This window comes from Parambassis ranga, chromosome 12, assembly GCF_900634625.1.
Source record: "Parambassis ranga chromosome 12, fParRan2.1, whole genome shotgun sequence".
Lineage (NCBI taxonomy): Eukaryota > Metazoa > Chordata > Actinopteri > Ambassidae > Parambassis > Parambassis ranga.
In genome coordinates, this window is record NC_041032.1 from 12,622,956 (window position 1) to 12,642,829 (window position 19,874).

The following is a 19,874-nucleotide window of genomic DNA, read 5'->3' on the forward strand; positions in this document are numbered from 1 at the left end:
ACAAATCACCATTTACACAAAAAGCAAAAACAAAAAGAAGTAAAGTTTAGTAGCTTTTTCTTGACTCCAGTCACTGTCTCAAATAAATGTCTGACAGCTTTAACTGGTGCCAACGTTTTATGATTTCGCTCCACTGAGATAAATTTAGATACATTTCTGCTCCAGGTTTTTAAGGTCCTAGTTTTCACTGTCAGCTGTCACGATAAAAGTTTATCTACTGCATTTTTACTGCAACGCGAGTAAACTCCAGTACGGTAAATAAATCTCCCATCACGTTTAACAGAAATACCTGTCCGTTCAGATATTCTTCCTTTTTTTTCTCCTCTTGCTCTGTGCTCAGAGGAGCTTGCTGCTTTCTGTCCATGACTCTCATGCACAGACTTGTGGGGGACTGGCACACCACAATCATCATTAACATAACATGAGCAGACATCTTGTGGGGTATTTTACAAGCTCTTTCCTCAGCAGGCTGAACAATAAGAACTTTATAATTAGGCTGCAGTGGGTAAAGATTACTGATATCGTCTGCCTTCCTCCTCGCTTCCTCTGAGACCTTTGTTTTCCCTTTTCTTCTTTCCTTTCTGTCTCTCTCTCTCTATGTCTTTCTCTGTCAGATAGTGGATTGCCCCATCAGGGGCCTGAGCCCTGGGCTTGAGAAAAAGCTGTGAGGCTTGAGAAACTCCTTCATCGCTGTATTTTCACTCTGGGTGTGAAAGGAATGACATGAACTTTCTTTCATCTGAATGTCATGAAATGTTCTGAGTTTGTTCTGCTTTGTTCCGCCTCATATAAAAGTGAAAGACGGCCCGTCTCTGCTCTGATTTCTGTTAGTATATTTACCTAGAATATGAATATTCATAAGAAGCTACAGACAGATATTACAGTAACGTTTCCACATGAGTGTGCTTCTCCATGTTGAGATTTAACGTTCTCTCTGGTGCCACAGTCACATCTCAAATCAATATAGCTGCTGGAGACTCACACACACACAAACACACACTCTCCACTTTTACTGCATTTTTAATTGTCTCTTGCACAGCTCCTTTTCTTTCTTTTCCTTTTTCTTTGTATATTCCACTTTCCCAGAGGGCTTTATGCCATTCCCAGGATGCTTTGCTTCATGATTTTTGGGCTACAGCACACACAAGTGAAAGATATGAAACTAGTTCAGTTCATAGATCAAGCCCCCTCCTCCTCCTCATCCTTATACCTTTCCGTTTACTACCACACAGACGCTTCAGTTCAATAAATCAAAACATCCTCCCCATGTTAAAAAACACAGATATCCAATCACATGACGCGACCACACCATGCACATCATTGAGGGACTAATGATCAGCAGACCGCTAGAGAATACAGCCCTGCACGCTTCCATCTGTGTTTCCCCTTGAGGTGTTTTTCGTGCAGCAATGTGCGTCTCCAGTTGTTCTTCTTCTTCAGAGAGGGGCATCCTGCAAGCATCCTGCTCCCCTGCGGTGCCTCCCCCTTCAGGCAATCTCCCGCCCACTCACTCACTCCCCCTTTATCCCTCCCTCCTCCCCGGGGCTCCAGTGAGACAGGACGCCAGCAGCTGTTCTCACAGCACCCTGGACCATTTCACACAACTGGCATCATGCCATCATTACATCTCATCAAAGTAACCCCTGCCTACCTCTACTCGTGTCCGACTCTGGCCCTTACTACGCTCACACTCTCTCACACATCTGTCACAGATCCACACACACACACACACACAGGCTCTCTTGTGGAAAAGCAGGATTTTGAACTGCAGTTGTTTTAAAGGCTGATGTATCACAGCGGTGAGCGTAAATGCATTTAATCTCAGTAACCCGTGCTGCCTTGGGGGGGAAGGACTGATTTGAACCATTCTTGGCATTAATCTCAATCAGCTCAGCCCTGAACTGTCTGACATCAGACATTGGCAGCTGGAGCGTTCGGGGTTCCTGCTCGCTCTGCGCTGACTGAAAGGAGGGGTGTGACTGAGAGTCTGTTGGGCTTCGTATGCCGTGACAGTGATGGAGCTCTTCACCACATGAAGAGCTCCATCACTGATTGTTTTATTTATATCGTCCATACATTAATGCCGCTGACGTTATATGTAGTAATCTTCCCTATAGTCCTGATTCTGTCTTGATGATCGTCTCTCTTAAGACGAGATGTCCACTGACCTCAGGCAGTCCTGTGCTGATACGCCTGTATTCTCTCTCTCTCTCCCCTCTCATTCACTCGCTAACCTGCGTTAAGTAGATTACACTGTCACTATCTAAATTGAATAAGCATTACTGACATGTGATCTGATGCTGAGCAACATAAAATGATGATAGCTTGTGTGTAAGAGCTCCCTGAAAATTGCCCAATTCTAGGAGAGTTCCAACACCATCATACAGCCTGGAAATGAAACGATCGTCTGGTTCTATATCAGATTATTCTACTCTACTCTACATCTGCTGTCATGTAAAGCTAAGGGTGTGTCTTACCTCCTGTCTCACTATGGCTCATCTCTGAGTGTTTTTCCTCACTTTCGACCAGGTTTGTGTGATGGGGAATGTGTGGATGGTGGAATGATTCCCCTGCGATTTTATGGAGGCGGTGATGATGATGATCAACAACTGAATGATCCTCTGGGGTGGGGTGAGACAGATGTGAGTGTTCAGGGGCTGTTCTTGAAGGCATGAACTCCTCTGGTGTCACGGAAACTCTGTGCAGAGAGGATGGTGAAGGGGGGAGAACCTCCGTTGCAACAGGAAGTGTGTCAGATTCTCCCATGGGTATCGGAGGAGGCTCAGACAAAGAGCCGGTGGGTAACTCATTTTCTGTTTGCGAGGCTGAGCTCCCTGCAACTCTGGTTTCAGCTGGCGGAGCTCTGCTGTCTGTTGCATCAGTAGCATGAGGACAGAGAATGTAAATTCAATGAGGAATGGGCAGGCTAACACATTAGCATAAGAGATGCTGCCTCAGATTGTTTATCCAAAGAAAGCCTAGCTATTCCTTTTTTTTTTTCTTCAAATGTGCACACACACACACACAGGAGTGTGCGCGTTCGTACACACAGACGTGAGAACACACAATGAAAGTGTGATTTCACACTGCTGAGATAGGCTAAACTCAAAAGCTGTTCCACAACCCTTTCAGTGCTGGAACCTGTGTTCTCTTTTTTTGTAAAAACACTGTGACTGTTAAAGGTGTGACTATTGTTAATATGGTTGCAAAATAAAACCACACAGCGTCTGTCAAAGTGTATTACACTTAGAATGTAGTGTGTTTGCATGTGTTTGCACACACTCTGTTTTGTCAGATGCGTGGTGACAAACAATGTCAGTGCTTATCTCTCACCTTCACAACCGCAATGAATCAATTACTGATGCATAAATATAACAACATACAGCGCCACATAGTCTGAATACAGCAGGGTCTACATTATAGGTAAAACCATATTTCCTCAAATGATGTGAGCTGATGTATTTATTACTGTTTTAAAGGTATAATATGTACTGATGGCTCAGATGAGCACATAGCAGTGCCTCAGATCCGGCTTGTTTATATAAATACAATAGTTTGGCCTGTGGAGGGTTTCCGATTTGCATCACTGGCTCTGTTGCTCTGACCGATGCGGTAACTGAACTAAGATGCAGATTATGTTTAACTGGCACGCACATTACATAACAGGAGCCCGGACTTGATCCACCATTGTTTTTTTTCCCACACAGCCTATATTTGATTGTGCTGGCCACACCCACAAATTCTACTCATTTAACTGCTGGTTTTAATTTGAGGAAATATGATCATTATAGGCATCTATTCTAGCACAACTAGACTACAGTCATGACTACACTGAGCTACAGTGCCTACCTTGACTTATGTCAAAGTGTTGGAAGTTTAAATGTGAGTTTCCAGCACCAGAATCCGAGCCGTCGACGACAGAGGACTCTGTATGTAAAGGAAAAAGGGTCATTTTTAGGCCATGCAACAGCGCCATCACGCTCAACTGAAATGCATCACCAGTCTAAGCTGATTCATTCTATAATCCTGTATTATGAGCCTGTCTGCCCGTACAGATGGACTCACTAACTGTCCCATGACACACTCTGTGCCACATACCTAGTACACACTACAGCGAGCCCATTCAGGCGACTTCCACACGAACGTATTTGCATGTAATGAGATCATTTGTGGCTTCCACTAATATGTCGAAGTAAAACAGTATAACAATAATGTTTAATACCACCTGTCAGTCTTAGCATTCTCATCATTTATTAACAGGCATTGATTTTTGCTCCACGCTAATGAAGCCATTGTGATTCAGGAACGGTTGACGTTAGCCTGAACCGCTAATGGTGGTGGTAGGCATGGATGTTATTAATATGTCACATGATTTTTCAGACATGATCCAATCGACTAAGGCCAAGTTCAGTCTTTATAAAAATGTAGGGATTTCAGTAGAGTAGTACACTGTGTGTGTTCAGCCTCTTCTACAGCGCAGGGATTTGATTTTGGGGAAAAAAGATGAAGTAGGGTTACGTGGGGTCATGGTGGCTGGATAGGTAGATGTATGGCTGGGTTTTAGGATTTGCTTTCTCTGACCTACCCCTCCACCGCCACCCCCACCCCACCTCCACCACCCCAACCCTCCTGTCCAGCTGACCAATGGGCTGTGTGCTCAGTGGATCAGACTCTCTTGCCAATAGATCGCTAATCCTCATCTGAGCATGCTCACTGACTTAACTGGGGCACAGACATGACAAAGGGTGCAACTGCTATGACATGTTGTCCAACCCATATGTCTGATGTTTTTTTTTTTTTTTTTTATAGATGCATCTGCTTGGGCCAGCACAGTTACAAACATGATTATTGATCTTATTGTAATATTACAAAGAGCAAAGCGATCTGCATGTACAAATTCCTGGTAATGGTATTGAGATTATGATTTATATAACCAGAATTTATGTGTGTAAAAAAAAAATAGTAAAACAAAATCCCAGACTGCTTTGTAATCACTCTTTAATACAGCGTACTTACATGCATTGCTGTTACTTATAATTTAACCCCGAATGCATCTTAAAATAAAAGTTGAGTCAGAGAAGATAACTCACATATTATTCATGACGGCTAATGCTGTAGTGTGATTTAGTTTTTGAAGTCACAGGGGCTTCAGCCGCACTCTGTCTGTCTGTGTGTGTGTGTGTGTATCAGTGTCAGCATGTGCAAACAGTAGTAGCGGCCGCTCTGTGAGAATGGAACCTAAGACCTCAGATCCCCGTGAGGAGGAGGAGGGGATGAAGATGATTTATGGCTTTCACTGAACTGCACCATATGCGTGCCATAAATCTACACCTACACACGTGCGTGCACAGACACACACACACACACGCGCGCACTACAAGGTTTGCTCACATCAGGGTCAGGTTCAAGCCAAAGATTTAAAAAAAAAAAATCTTAGAATACAGCTCTGTACTGGTATGATGCTCCTGTTTGGTGTCCCAGTTGTGTAACCGAGCAGCGGTTAGTTCAAATTGTTCACTCAGAGCCCATTTATATGGCGTGTTAGCTAGCTAGCAACCATCCTTTGCATGTGTCACATGCACAGATGTGTACAGATGTAATTACTCTCACGGCCCAAAGAGGGAGATAAAAGTTCTGCACTACTTTTCTTGTGTGCAAATAGCTGATGCCTAATTAGATTTCAAGTTTAAATAATCAGAGAAGCACTAAAGATAGTTAGTTACATGAGGACTTTGTGAGTAACTGTGAAGTTTTATGTCCTTCACAGCGGACTTACAGAGCTTACAGAGGACTGCGGCTCTGTTTATACGATGTTAAAGCTTCTGTCAGCCCCTCCTGAATCACAGCTAATCAGTGAAAGCTTTGAGTTCCCTACTGATGTCAGCCAAACTACAAAAGTGCTGTGCTGTTCAAAAACCGCTCTTAATGGATTTCCTTAAGACAAAAAAAAAAAAAAAACCTCTGACGGCATCACAGCGGTGCGGAAATCCCAGCTCCTCCCACGTTCTAAGTGCTTTTCTGGTGTAACACAAGCGGTCTGCTGCCTTCCAAGATGGCAGGTTTAAATTTAGTATGAAGGCGAACTGGGCTTCAAGGACCACTTTACTGTACGTCCAAGCAGCTGACAGTATCTGTTCACATCCATCCTGAGTTGCTTAAAGTCAGTCAGTCAGAACAAATAAAGGCTGAATGTCCATATAGTTTGACGCCCTTGCTCTCAAGACAGGACATCCAACATTAATATCAGAGATACAGGCAGGGAAACAGTTGATGTACGTCACAGGACCTCTAGTAAGTTGCAGAATGAATTATGTATGGTGTATACAGATACGAACACTGCATGTCAGCGGCTATAAGGACATCCACTGGTACACACACACACTTGATTTGACACAACATAAGAAGTTCTAGAAAGCTTTCACTCAGGTAAAAGTAAGCAGATGAAACGGAAGAGATCAACAATATTATAAAATTTAGATGTGCTGGTAGGATTTTTATAGCTACAAAAGATGCCGGGATATCAGCTTCCTCCTGTCTTCAGTTTTTTTTTTTTTTTCTTTTTTTTTTTACTGTGGCTGAGCTAAACAGCTACTGGCTGCAGCCTCATATGTGATGGACAGAAACAAGAGTGGTGTCAATAATCTGTTCTAGCTGGCTGCCAGGAAGTGAACAAGAGTATTTCCCAAAATGCTGAACTATTTAAGAGTCAGAATCCATTGCATGGCTTCAGTAACAGACGAAATTAACTTGGTACAGGATGGAGAAAGCTGCCAGATAAATGTACTGAGTGATGAAGTCAAATGTGCTGCAGTGGAGTGTAATGAAGCGAAAGGAGGATGGCCACGTGTTCTTCAAGAAAGCACAGTATTGACGTATTGTCGCTAAGCTAATTTTCTACACTTTCATGAGGGACTTCAAAGGGCTCTTAGCTAGCAGTCCTCCCACTTCACCTTCAGCTTCACACTTACCTTTCACCTCAGAAGCAGTGAATGACTGAACCACAAAACCCACAATTAGCCCAACAGCAGGACTGATAGTTATCTTTGATGTAATATTTTGCTGAATAAGCACACAGTCGTGTCTTAATTGTCAGAGGAGACCTTTTAAAAGCAGGGCTCTGCAGTGCAGTCCAATTGCTCAGTCTATCCATGCATCAGCCTTTTACTGTTGGGCCATGTGGAGAAAAGCCCAGTGCTGTCAGGGTTGATGTTGCCACTTTGCCGATCGTTTCTGTCTAACAGCTCGGAGGCTGAGAGCCTCTCCACAGAGAGAATCCCTAATCAAATTCCCTTTTATTCTTGCCTCCCCGAGCTCCTCACCCGGAATCACACTGCATTACAACACACTAACATATGCCCACATCCTCCTCCTCTCTTTCTGTCTGTTTTTTTTTTCTCTCTCTCACACACACACACTCCCTTTGCTGCTTCATCCACCGCCCATTCTCACACAACCGTCTCTCTTTCTTCAATCCATCAACAGTACTGTCTTTAGTCTAAACACAAAAAAAAAAATACTGTGGAAGAATTCCTCCTGTGCAGGTTAGTGTGATGTGCTGTGATGAAAGGACGCAACGACAGAGAGGCCTATTAATAATGAAGCACACAGGGCCCAAGCTGACGCACTGAGAGAGGAGATGCAGGAAGAGAGAAATGACTAACTACAGAGCCGGCTGAACATCACAGGAGAGAGGGGGGTTTTAAGAGACATACAGATGGCGAGGTATGGGGTTAAAACGTACATTTCAAAAACAATGCTAGAAAAAAAATAGGGGGGGGTAGAAGACAAGACAGGAAGTGAAGTGGAATACGTCTTCTGCTTTGCTTTGCATTATTACTTACTGGAACCGGAGGGGGAACCAGCAATTGTACCTGAAAGAGAATAAGAAAAGGAAGAGGAGATGAGAACTTGTTTATTTATGCATTCAATTTGCCTAAAGACTTGACTCTGCCTCATTGATCAGACTCAGGTGGCAGAGAGAGTTAAAGAGCTGTTTTGCAAAATAAGGGCTCGTTGTGGAACACCCCTTAATGTCCTGTAGTAATTACTGGATCTGCACCGCCTCTTTCACATTACCCCGACCACCACACATTCATCTGACAGGGGCCCTACCACCTGGCTCTCCTTTAAAGGTAGGGTAGGAGATTTCATTCAGATGCTTTTTTTGTTAAATTAGTGTAACTTCTCGTTACAATCCGCAGTTTCGCTTTAAAACGAAGAATATGAATCATCTGTGGAAGCTATAAAACGCTAAAAACATCAGCCAATCCTACGAGGTGCCCCTGCGCGTATAGTTGGCTGGTTGTCACTCTCTTCCTGCTTTGCGTGAATCAGAGAGGTACGTGCATGATGGCCGAAGTCACAGACTGGTTGGGAGGCGTGGCTTCGGGGTGAGCTCCGAGAGAACGTGGCGTGTGGTTACTTTCAAAATCTGGCTGACTCTCACTGAGTTTTCAAAATCTCCTGCCCTACCTTTAAACCTCTTCTCTTTTAGGCATATTTTCCAGGATTGTACCTTTAGTTATCCTTAGCTTGGCATGCATAATGCAATCTCTGGAGACCAAACGCTTTCTTTTGCCAGCCATTGGCCATTTTGTGAAGCATTTCAACCGAGAAAGTTGCAAACATTTTAATTTTTAAATTCCACTAATGGGATTCAGGAGTTTAAAAGGCGGATGGCGATGGCCTCTGAAGGTGTGTGTCAGTACCATTAGAACTGGGTTGGAAACAGCAGCATGTTTTTTTTTTTAAAAAGGCTGACAATAGAGCTATTCTCTGCAGTGTGTGTGTGTGCACAGGTACAGGTGTGTGTGCGTGTGTCTCTCTCTCTCCCTGTGCCTGAGAGTGTGTCTGTTTGAAAGGAGTGAGTCAGGGAGGGGCTGCCCTAGATTATTATTTTATCAGAGCTAGCTACTGTAGCTGGCTACACTCTCCAAGAGGATTTCCTCCTCGCGCACTTCCCCCCGTTGTTACTCAGCTCTGATCTGCACTGCACTGAGGTGACGACAACTCTGAGAGCTCAGTCTTCTTTGTCATCCTTCAGCGTCTCCAGTATTTCAGGAAAAATCAGGTCCTCTTGAGAGGGACTCCTTTTGGTAGCACTATTGTGTGAATCCCATATTTGCTGACTGTTAACTGCAATAATAATAATCTGTAAAATATTTAGATATGTATAAATATTGCATGCTAACAGGCTAACAAAGCCTGACAGGCACCAACAGTTTGTAGTGGATGGACACACATGGTGGTACGTACAGGTGTTGGGGGTTCCGTTAGGTGCTGGCAGGTATGAACCTGCTTTCCAGGACTTGGCTTTGAAGCCCTTCTTGCAGCGCTGGCAGTCCTGGCCGGTGGTGTTGTGTTCACACTGGCACTGGAGGTTCCCATCAATCAGCAGGCACTGGGAGGCATGGAGGTTACACTTACACCTTGAAAGGGAGAAAGGAGTGACACATGTGTAAGAGGAGATCCCACTGACTCCACAGAAGGCAGCAGAACGGAGGTTCTGTCATCACACCCAGGTTGCAAATGCAGTGTTAATGAAGGCAGATATTGAAGGAGCACTTTGGAAAAAGTGTAACTACTGACAGTTGAGGTGTAGAGGCATAGCAGTGTATACAAAGGAGAAAGGCAAATGTTTCTGGTCAGCTCTCTCACAGAAGTTCTCTCTCAGAAGTCCTCCGGCAGAACCACAGAGTCCATTTCTGTTTTTTTTTTTTTTTGCTCGTACAGTTTGTTTACAGTGTCCTTTAGTAGCTGGGCTCTTTAGAGCGTGTAACAACCTGAAAACCCAATCAAACTGTTTTTAAAGGTCCCATTAAATCAGATTGAAAATGCATATCTCGTCTAAATGCCAATATCTGTCCCAAAAATTGAAAGATGTTTTCCTAAAATAAGTATGTAAAAATAATAGTAAATGTTCCGTGTAGTTTTTCCTCTTTCCAAAGTGTAAATGTGAGTGTGTAAGTGTACTGCAAACTGCAGGGTGAGGGCTGGAGAGACTCTCCAAAAGTTGAATACAAAAGAACTGTATTTACCCACTCACTGTCCAAGGTGGCCATTTGGGAGAAAATTACTATTTACACTTACTGCCTGTGAGGTTTAAGTGTGTTTGTATGACTGTGTGTGTGTGTGTGTGTGTACACCCACACACACGCACTCGACCTCAGCAGAGGGCAGGGCCCAGGTGTGCTGATCCAGAGGTTGAAGTTGTGCCAGGAAGGAAATGAGGATCTTAAGGACACTCCGCAGCTATGACTTTAAATTACAGCCTTTTCCAGATGAGCGACTGGACTCCAATCCGGTTTGTTCCACTGGAGTGAACAGCTATCCGTCTGCATCAAATATTCAAAGAATGGCCTCTGTATTCTGGCGAGATGACTGCCTCAATCTTCCCTCCTCTTACTAATCTACAGCGCCGTCTCATCAATTTTTTTACATTTTGGGTTGCAATCGTGATGTCGGCCTATCAACCTCAACTGTTTCACAACATAACAGAATAACAATGATTGAAATCACCACAGGAAGAAATGGAGACAGTCCATCGGTAAGTTGTGTCTTATCACACTGTTACCCCCCCCCCCACTCCCTTCTGATTACTTGATGAGCTGACAGGATGTGCCAGGGAGAATCCATCCACCGACAAGGCCTTGTTTCCTGCGTGCTTTCTGAAGGACACGAGCTGTCCACTTAGCGAAGACGGAAATTGAACATCTCTTTTTCATGGAGAAAATAGTGTGTGTGTGTGGGTGAGAGTGAATGTGTGTCCAATGAGACAGGTGTGTGTGTGTGTGTGTGTGTGCGTGTGTGTCTTTCTGCTTCATGTAATTGCGGTGCATCTTGTTTGAGAGCGCCGGTGACAGACAACAGATCAGAGAAGCAGAGGCACGGTGACTAATGCCTGCGCCGAGTGACTGACAGCGCCGAACATATCACTACTTTTCATCTTCTGCATCTTTGGTGATAAATCTCATCTGTCTCATCTTAAAAGTGGAAGCGCCGCTGAGTGCGGGATCCAGAAGTTGCAGTTTTAGAATCAATACTAAGGAATAGTGTGCTGCTGTGCAGGTTGTGTCTTCCAGGATAAATGGCTTCAGTGTTGTCAATTATCTGGACAATGTCATTAAGTCATCAAAACCTCTGGATCAGATGAAGACTGAGCCACATGCTCTTGCAGGCTGAAACTTTATGGACGCTTCATCCCCTTGACCTGCTTTTCTGACTTCTGCCACATCCCAGGAAGACCTGGAGTACTTCTAGCCTTGCACTCCTTCCGCATGAATGATGTGACACCCCTGACTTTTCAAGTGCCGTGTCTCTTTTGCTCTCTCTCTCTTTTCAGATGACAGCTTGCACTGGGATTTTTTTCCCTGATCCCTCTCTCCAGTCCCTCCACACACAAATAATACATGGGCACAATCATATGTTAATGTGCAAGATGTCTCCCTCCCCCTGCAAAGTCATCAAAGTGGGAGTAGCAGCTCTTGAGCTGAAGGAAGTTAAGACGGGACAGCTGGATCCATCACAACGCCTGTCTATTTACCAAGAGAGGGAGATGAAATGAGAGAAGGTGAGTGGAGGAGAAGACAGAGAAGGGCAACAGAAAGCTGAGCGAGAGAGTGTCTGGGAACAGGAGGAAATAAGGGATGCAAATGCATCCCAGTCCACATTAGAAACCACACACACACAAGGTGGTGTTTTAATTAGCTGGTGTAATTACGGGTCAGTGTTTGTGTTCATCAGTCTGCTGGAGGTTCCAGTTTCTGCGATTTAGGCAGCAGCATGAAGCAGTTATTATGTGAGCGGTGAGCTTTGTTTGTCTGCAGTGGGTGATTTTAAAAAAAAAACACGTTCCTGCCAATATTATAACACAATTTCACCGACCTACAGGGGGCGATAATGTACCAGTGTGCCAACAAATGCAACAAAGAAGACAACAGCTGGCTTGTAAACACAGGCTTTAAACTTGTAAAGAAAAATGGCTTTGCAGATACTTAATGAAAGACTCAATCAAAGATACACACACTGTTATGAGAAACACATAATCTTTGTTTACAAGGAATCTCCTCAGGGTGCACTTCACAAGCTATAATCCAGAGTGCATTGGTATTCATTGCTGATATGCGCAAGTGTTGTGTGACAATACTGTTGTGCTCCTTACATTGTAGCAGTGAAGTGCAGGATGAGCTAACAGCTAGCACCGCATGAACCACCAAGTACTGTATACACAGGCAGTTTAGGCGCTTTCAGGAAACACAGTTTGGGGACTCCCTGAGCGTAATTACCTACAGTGGAGCTCCCCTGAGAAGACACACTCTCACTCTCTTCAGTTTTTTTTTCCATTCAGTATCATTGCAGCAGCAGGAAGTGATCATAGCTGGCCAGTGGATAGTGAATAGGCTCAGTAAAGCTCTGACTTCTGCATGATTTGATCCATTTTCTAACATTAAGAGATGATTACAAGGCTAAACTTATACCACTCAGAATTAAAAAAAAAACATGCAAATATGCGGAGTGTGGGAATTAGCACTTTTCTACCAAAACATGTTTGTTTTCCTGTGAGGTTGTGCATTTAAAAGTTGAGGTCCATGGGGTTTTACTCACTTCCGAAGCCAGCCTCTAGTGGCCATTTGAGGAATTGCATTTTTACATTAATAGGAAAGTCCGCTGAGCGGGATGTGAACAGAATTTTGCGATCAATGTTAGCTCATGTAACATCACACATGTATCATATCCACTATGTTCAGTAGCAATTATCTAAAAGAGTCGTCCCCCGTCTCTGTCTGCCTGTCCATTCTGCCTGCAGTCTGTCTTTCTGAAGCTGTGTGTCGGCTCTGTGTATTTAATGATACCAGGACTGCCTGTTTTAGACAGCACAGACGCAGCAATTAGGGGAATAAATAAGAAGAAAGATAAACAAACATCAAGGGGGAGTCATGTGGTGGCAGAGTCTGAGAAAGCAGCTGGAAGCAGCAGTTAATGGGGCTTTATCTGTCTCTTTACTGTAGTTGACGTGTATTCCTCTATTCCTCTCCGGGGACGCGGCTATCACTCCCTTTCTCTTATTTTCTGTTTGGAACTCTCCTCCCACTGTATTTTCTTTGCTTTAACCCCCCAAATGCCACCCACTGTAGCCTTTTGCTCTCCGGTTTCCTATTTTATCCTCCATCTCCATCTCTTCCCTCCTGTCAGTCTCTGCAGCCATAGCCTTTTAGCTCTTTTGCTCCTGTCCGTTGCAGCAGTGTTCACTGAGCAGTGCTTTGGGTAAATTGGTTTGTGTGAGAGCAGTGGGTAGAGGAGAAAATAGAGGGGATACAAACGATTCAGGGGGTTGAGCAGTCAGTTCAGCAGGGAGTAGGGCAGTTGTGTCAAAACCCTGACAAGTCTGCCTGCATCTCTGACTACGGTGGTGAGACTCGGAGGAGGAGCAGGAGGAGGGTCTGCACCGATGTGCTCTAACCTGTGATGACAGACTGCATTGATGCGGCTCTGACCTAGCAGGAGGCCTCTCTCTTCTGTGTTCGATCAGCCGTCACTGAGAAGACCCACTCGACACTTGCAGCTACTACCACGAAACTCACTACGCAGCCTGCTGCAGTGACGATAGAAGGGAAATCCTTACGTGCCAAAAAAGTGTCTTTGAACGCACCTCCTCCTTAATCAGCTGAATGTGAAAACACGTTGTAATGTCTGCACGTACTTCTGCACACTGGAGGTCAAACATCCACAGAAAGACGTTTCCGAATAAGCTTTGGATACAAATGACAGGATCTGAACGAGGAAGAAGTCTCCAAATGGCAAAATCCCCCTGAAATATATATACTGTACATATGAGCCAGATTGCATTTGATTGCTTTATAAAGTATTGTCAGCCCTGTCACAGAATAAGCCTAGCGCAGTGAGGAAACCTGGCACGTTGTAAAATAAACACATTTCTGACTGTGAGTGAAGCTGAGGTAGGCGGACAGCTAACGACCCATGGCAGTACCTACCTGTCACTCAGCAACCATTATGCATAACTTTAATTTAAGAGTAGTATTCATATCTATGCAGAACAAACAGGCTGTAACCATGCTGTGACCATTGACAGTAAAAACTATGGACAGAGCTTCTGTGATGTTACCCGTTTGGAGGCTCGGTGGGAGGCTCCGGGACGCTCTGACTGCCGCCATATTGGCAGCATCGCAGTACCATTCCCTGTGACGTTGGGAATGCCTCTAGTGGCCATTTAAGGAAATGCACTTTTCTGTTTATTTCTTGTTCCAAATGGCTGCTTTTAAGACACGTCTTTAACTGAGATATTTTACATGCAAGACGGCACACGGCTACATAAACTCCACTACTAGACTGTTATTTTCTTGATGGCGAAAAAGGTGGTTTAGCTAAAAGCAACACTTGGTTGACGTCAGGAAGTACCATGATTTGTGTTTGTAACTGATGTTAAAGCACAAAACTGATGTTCATCCATGTTTCACTGAAGCCACGGCTGTTTCCTGATAGTAGTAGTTCCTTTGTCCTTGTAAACCTCACCACATGCAGGAACCACAGCCTCTGGAGTCTTGCTTTGTTCAGCCTAAAATCCATCTCAGCAACTCAATCCCGACAGATTACATTATTCATTACAACATAATTCTGATTTTCTACGGCGTCATTAGTCATTCTAGTTTTGTGTTAAACAGTAAAACAGAAGACCTCTTCGGCCGAGTTAAACTTTAAAAATGAAGCTTGAGGCAGAAGGAGTGGATGTAATTAAACATTTAGTGCAAGTACGTTACACTTATTATTCACAGAGTTTTTATATTTGCTACAACATGTCATGTTAAGTATGCCCATAAATTAAAGTCCTGTTGGTGCAGGAAGGCAGAGCCCTCCAGCGCAGCATATCCCGGGCCGCGGCGGGAAGCAGCCAGGCATGGAGTGGGAGTTACATGAAGCTGAGATCATTGATCAGCCGCACGCCTTATTGGCTTCTGCTGAAGTCTTTATCACCACGTCCCCTCCCACTTCCTCCCCCGCCTCGCCTCGTAAATTCAGAGCGGCTAATTGGACATGACTGCGTTTATGTTCCAGCTTCATAAATTTCTTTCTCTGAAGGGAGAGGATCGATTTTCCTCGAGTGCAGCCTTCCGTAGCAGCACCAGCCTCTTCATACATCCCCTCTCCTCACCTGCTTTTTCTCTCTCCACTATCCATCCTCTCACGTGTGTGTGTGTGTGTGTGTGTGTGTGTGCACACGCTCCCACACTCTTTTCAGATTTAACAAGTAATCTATAACCGACCTCCCCTGCAGTTGTGTGGTGAGAAGGGATTACTGTGTTCCTCTTTAGTTCTTTCATATAAATAACATAACCGTTGACATTTTTACTCGAATAATTCCTCCTAAGCTCATTATCTGTCATTATCCAATGTAAACTGCTGACAGCAAAAGACCACAGAAGCTTTAGATACATTTCCAGAATCAATCCGTTCCTGTCTCTCCCCCCCATCTCTTTGTATTTCGTCAGTTTCAGGCTTTTTTTTTTTTTTTTTTGGGCATCTCCCAAAATCCATATGAAAGAGAAAACACTTTCTAGTGGAGCATCTAAGGGAGTGAGGGATGGGAATTGTGTGTTTGGGGTCTCCCTTTCTCTCTAACACACACACACACACACAGAGTACATCCACTTGCTAAATATGTTCACTGTCAAGAGGTCACTGGATTTTTCTTTTTTTCTGGCCCTGGGAAAAAAGTGAAACGTCCAGCCGACGTTTAAGTCTTCCTAAATTATTCAAAGCGCAGCAATGACCTTGAATGTCTTTGCAATCCACACCCTGTGTGTGTTTGTTGTGTGTGTGTGTCTATGATGCATTGTACGGGATGTGTGACCTCCCTGGTGTGTCTGTGGGATGATTCATTATTTTAGCACAGTTTGCTCCGAGATAAAAAAGTGTCTCTTTTACTTTGTGATCATGCAAGACTGATAGAGAGTGTGTGTGTGTGTGTGTGTGTGTGTGTGGGACTGAGGCTTGTGAGTAAATTATTTACACAGGGAACAGTAAATGGCTCTTGCTTGCGTGCCTTGCTGGCGCTCAGACCTGAGAGAGGCCGTGTGATTGGTGGAGTTGGGTCGTGTAGAGAGCAGCAGGCGAACTCGGCTCTACTTTAAGGTACCTGCTCTCTCAAGTATGTACTGTATGCACAGGACCAAATAGCTAAATAATGGAGGCTGCATGGGCACATCCTGTTCTCCAGTCCAGACCTCAGAGGACTGAGCACAGCACAGACTGCTGAGAGTGAGAGAGCTTATATACTGGAACAGTTCAGGTGTGGGTTACATGCAAGCTGCTTAGAATTTGCTGTCCTTTCAGACTGCAGTAATTAATATGCAGCTTTTTTCAGAATTTTAACACCCTGGCTGTTTCCTGTGATACATCATGTGGTTTAAAGTATTTGTAAATAACTCTATGGCTCACTCAGATTTTATTCGGTGGAGATCTTTATGTGGTCGCAAAGATTTGGGGGCTATTTATCGATTATCAGTAAGAAAATACACCCTCCTGCAGCTTGTTCATTCATAGACTGAACTAATTGCTACTTTGGCAACCCTTTTTAGCTCTCATCTGCTCTTAGGCTTCTCTCATTTCTCTCTTTTGTGCCATCTATTTTCCTTCCTTTGGCCCAGAAATCAATCCCAGGTCGCAATCTTAGGGGATCTTTTCACCTGTTTATCTTTTTTACACCAGAAAGAGCTGTGATTCCTGTCACCTTCACTCCTCTTTCCTTGTGTCGCTTCCTCACCTCCTCCGCTCACATATTAAGTGGGAAGGAGGAAGTTGCCATGAGAGCATACAAAGGAAGAAACTGAGGAACAAAAGGCCTTGTTTCTTGTTTGTATTTTAGTTTTTTGCATATATTCCAAAACAGCTGAAGTAATGTGATGTAAAGACCACAGAAAGTGATGTTAAAGGTAGGGTAGGAGATTTTGAAAACTCAGTGAGAGTCAGCCAGATTTTAAAACACACTCGGAGCTCACCCCGAAGCCACGCCTCCAATCACATGGACGCGCATTACCTGAAGACGAGCTGTGGTCTGTGACTTCGGCCATCATGCACGTACCTCTCTGGTGCGCGCAGAGCAGGAAGAGAGTGACAACCAGCCAATACTCCGTGCAGGGTCCACCCGGAGGATTGGCTGGTGTTTTTAGCGTTTTATAGCTTCCACAGATGATTCATATTCTTCGTTTTAATGGGAATCTGCCGAACTAATTGGTTGCTATCGGATTGTAAAGAGAAGTTACACTAAATTAACAAAAAGTGCATCAGAAGGAAATCTCCTACCCTACCTTTAAGGCCTGTTAGTGCTCTGTGGAATCAGCAGCCTGCTCTGCTCTAGCTGGAAGTGACTTAGATCAGATTAGATACAGACACCATAAGTGGTAGCAGTTGTCACTGGACGGTGGCAGTTTTCTGCACATGCGTAGGTGTTGCTCTTATAGCTAGTGCTAAGAAACACAGACCTGATCCTTTTTGTACTTGTGAATATGAGAAGCATCATCTTTTTTTGCCCTTTTTTAGACCTCTCTGCACTAATTCATGTGCTGTAATGCAAATAAAATACCCATTTCCATCTTTCACCTAATAGAAATCTGACTTTGCACTAAAAAAAAAGAAAGGTGTAATGTATTATGTATAAAACCACATTCTGATATGATGCAAATTTCATTGTTTTTTTTTTGTACAAACATGATTTTATGGATGCAATTATATGTAAAGTTCCGGTCCTCAGTATATTTATGCGTTTAGTATAGAGTCGGAAATGAGATACTGCATATAAGCTCCGCATCAGCAATATCGCCTCTCTCCTTGTCTCTGCATGATACTAATGAAAAGTTATTGTACTCTAAATAACATATGCTGAATGCTGTCACAGCCTGAAAAGTCACTGACCACTGTGATGGGTGACCCTTATTAATTCGTCCACACAGACATATTTTACTGGCATTTGGCACATGGCGGGTGGTAATTTACGATGCCTGCGTGCCAGCATTGTAATATTCATGCAGCATGAGTGATGCATAATGGCTGACACCGTCTTTCTGAAGCGGACATGTCACTGCATCTCAAGGCTTCTAACACTAAAAGTGAGAGTTCAGCCTCGCCCTATCCATCCCAACATCACCGCGCAAACTGTGCTGGATATTAGAGTGTTACCTCCCTGCGGAGTCCTTACTGCTGCTGAATGTGTTTTAATGAACACTACAGCAAAGAGTAACACCTGGGGAGAGAGGAAATTGGGTGTGAGTTGGAGGGAGGGGGTTATTATACATCCTGCTCTTATTTAAGATATGAACGAGGTGGACGGAATAATGGGAGACGGGAGGCGAATGAAAAAGTGATGAAGAAACAGAAATCCTGGGACGACAGAGGGGGGTTTGGTGGGAGGTTCTTCCTGTTCTGTGGTCCCCCACAGAGTCCTCAAACACCCCCAAGGGTGATGTGGATCTTTGTGGGTTCCTTACGTCTGCTGTTATGTTTACCAGAACGAAATGCGAACAGAACACACTCAGCAAATCTGGGTCTTGTGTCTGATCTGATGCCATATGTCCGATATATGAACTTAAGAAACACACTTGTGAACCTCTACCATGCGGAGGCATGTTGTTATAAATTAGCATTGTGCAAACACATTTGCAAACCTGCGCCCTCAGGCCTTCAGACAAACACAATTAGTTTACACACATTCTAGCTGCATGTCCCCTAATTTAAATGATAAACTCATTTGCAAAAAGTCTCCTAAAAGTCACCAAAAGTTACACTAAACAACACGCATAGTGTAATGTGTGCTCTTGTATACCCGTGTGTGTGTGTGTATAAAGTCTAATTCCAGTGAGACCATAGAGGGGAGTATGCCTCGGGAAGAAGAGCTGAGCTGGGATCATCTAGAGGACAAGGGTTAATATAATTATCCTGCTAAAACCTTGAGACTGAGAGAACATCATTAGTCATAGCAAGAGGAGGAGAGCTACCCGAGCCGCAGGCCAGAGGAGAGGCGAGGAGATGAGGAGGAGAAAGGAGAGGGGGGGGGGCTTCAAAACCCACCAGTGCAGTTAGCAAGACAATTAGTACAAGGACTAAAACTTGGGGGTCTGCTGTTAAAAAAAAAAAAAAAAAAAAAGAAAGAAACAGAGGACGGTGGTTAACAGCACTCTGTAGCAGAAACGGTTCCACTTATTCAGTAATTATGATATTTTGCTCAATAATCCCTCTTTAAATGAAATTACTTGTGGTGAAATGGTGCAGGAATTAGATCCATACCCGAACGCAACACATAATGATACACTTGTGCAGAAAAAGCTCGCTATAATTTCACAATTAATGAAATGACCTCTAGTTTAATATGAGGCTGTAATTACAGAAGGACCGTGTTATTGTGCTATTGATGAAGATGAGAAAGTGCAAGTATTTATGTAAGTTAAAGAGACGCCTCACACCTAAATCAAATATTCATATTGAGAACAGGCCTCAGAGATTTCAGCCTTCTGCCAGAAAGATCCAGTCAAACATGGCAGTTCATCTAAGAGGGATGACATTAATGTTTACATCCATGCATGCTGTCACGAGTTCAACTGTATCGTCAGGGGTGGATGCACGCTGGCCTCTGTACAGTGCTGCGGCTGCTGGGTAGAATTTCTCTATGTGAAATTTCTCACAACAAGAAAAAGAGGCATTTTTGCTATAGTTTGAGGACCTCCAGCTGATTGTGAGGGTGAACAGGGTAGAAATCTGTTCTGCAGAACACACCAAGACAATCTGGGTCAATAGACAGTGCAGGAAAAAATATTATATATTATGTTATTCATTTTTCCTTTAAGGCTAAAACCAGGTAACGTAAGAAC

The 19,874-nt window shown here is 43.9% G+C and overlaps 1 protein-coding gene across 3 annotated transcripts in view; it reads right to left on the reverse strand.

The window, feature by feature from the left end:
• The window catches only part of ntng2b (netrin g2b), a 56,334-nt gene that overhangs the window by 16,817 nt on the left and 19,643 nt on the right, over positions 1-19,874 (reverse strand). For all 3 annotated transcript variants that reach the window (XM_028417850.1, XM_028417849.1, XM_028417846.1), the window contains exons 4-5: positions 9,256-9,428; positions 7,842-7,871 (exon numbers count right to left, since the gene is read on the reverse strand). In XM_028417850.1, coding sequence (XP_028273651.1) covers positions 7,842-7,871; positions 9,256-9,428 — 203 coding nt within the window. The remainder of the gene's footprint in view (positions 1-7,841; positions 7,872-9,255; positions 9,429-19,874) is intronic.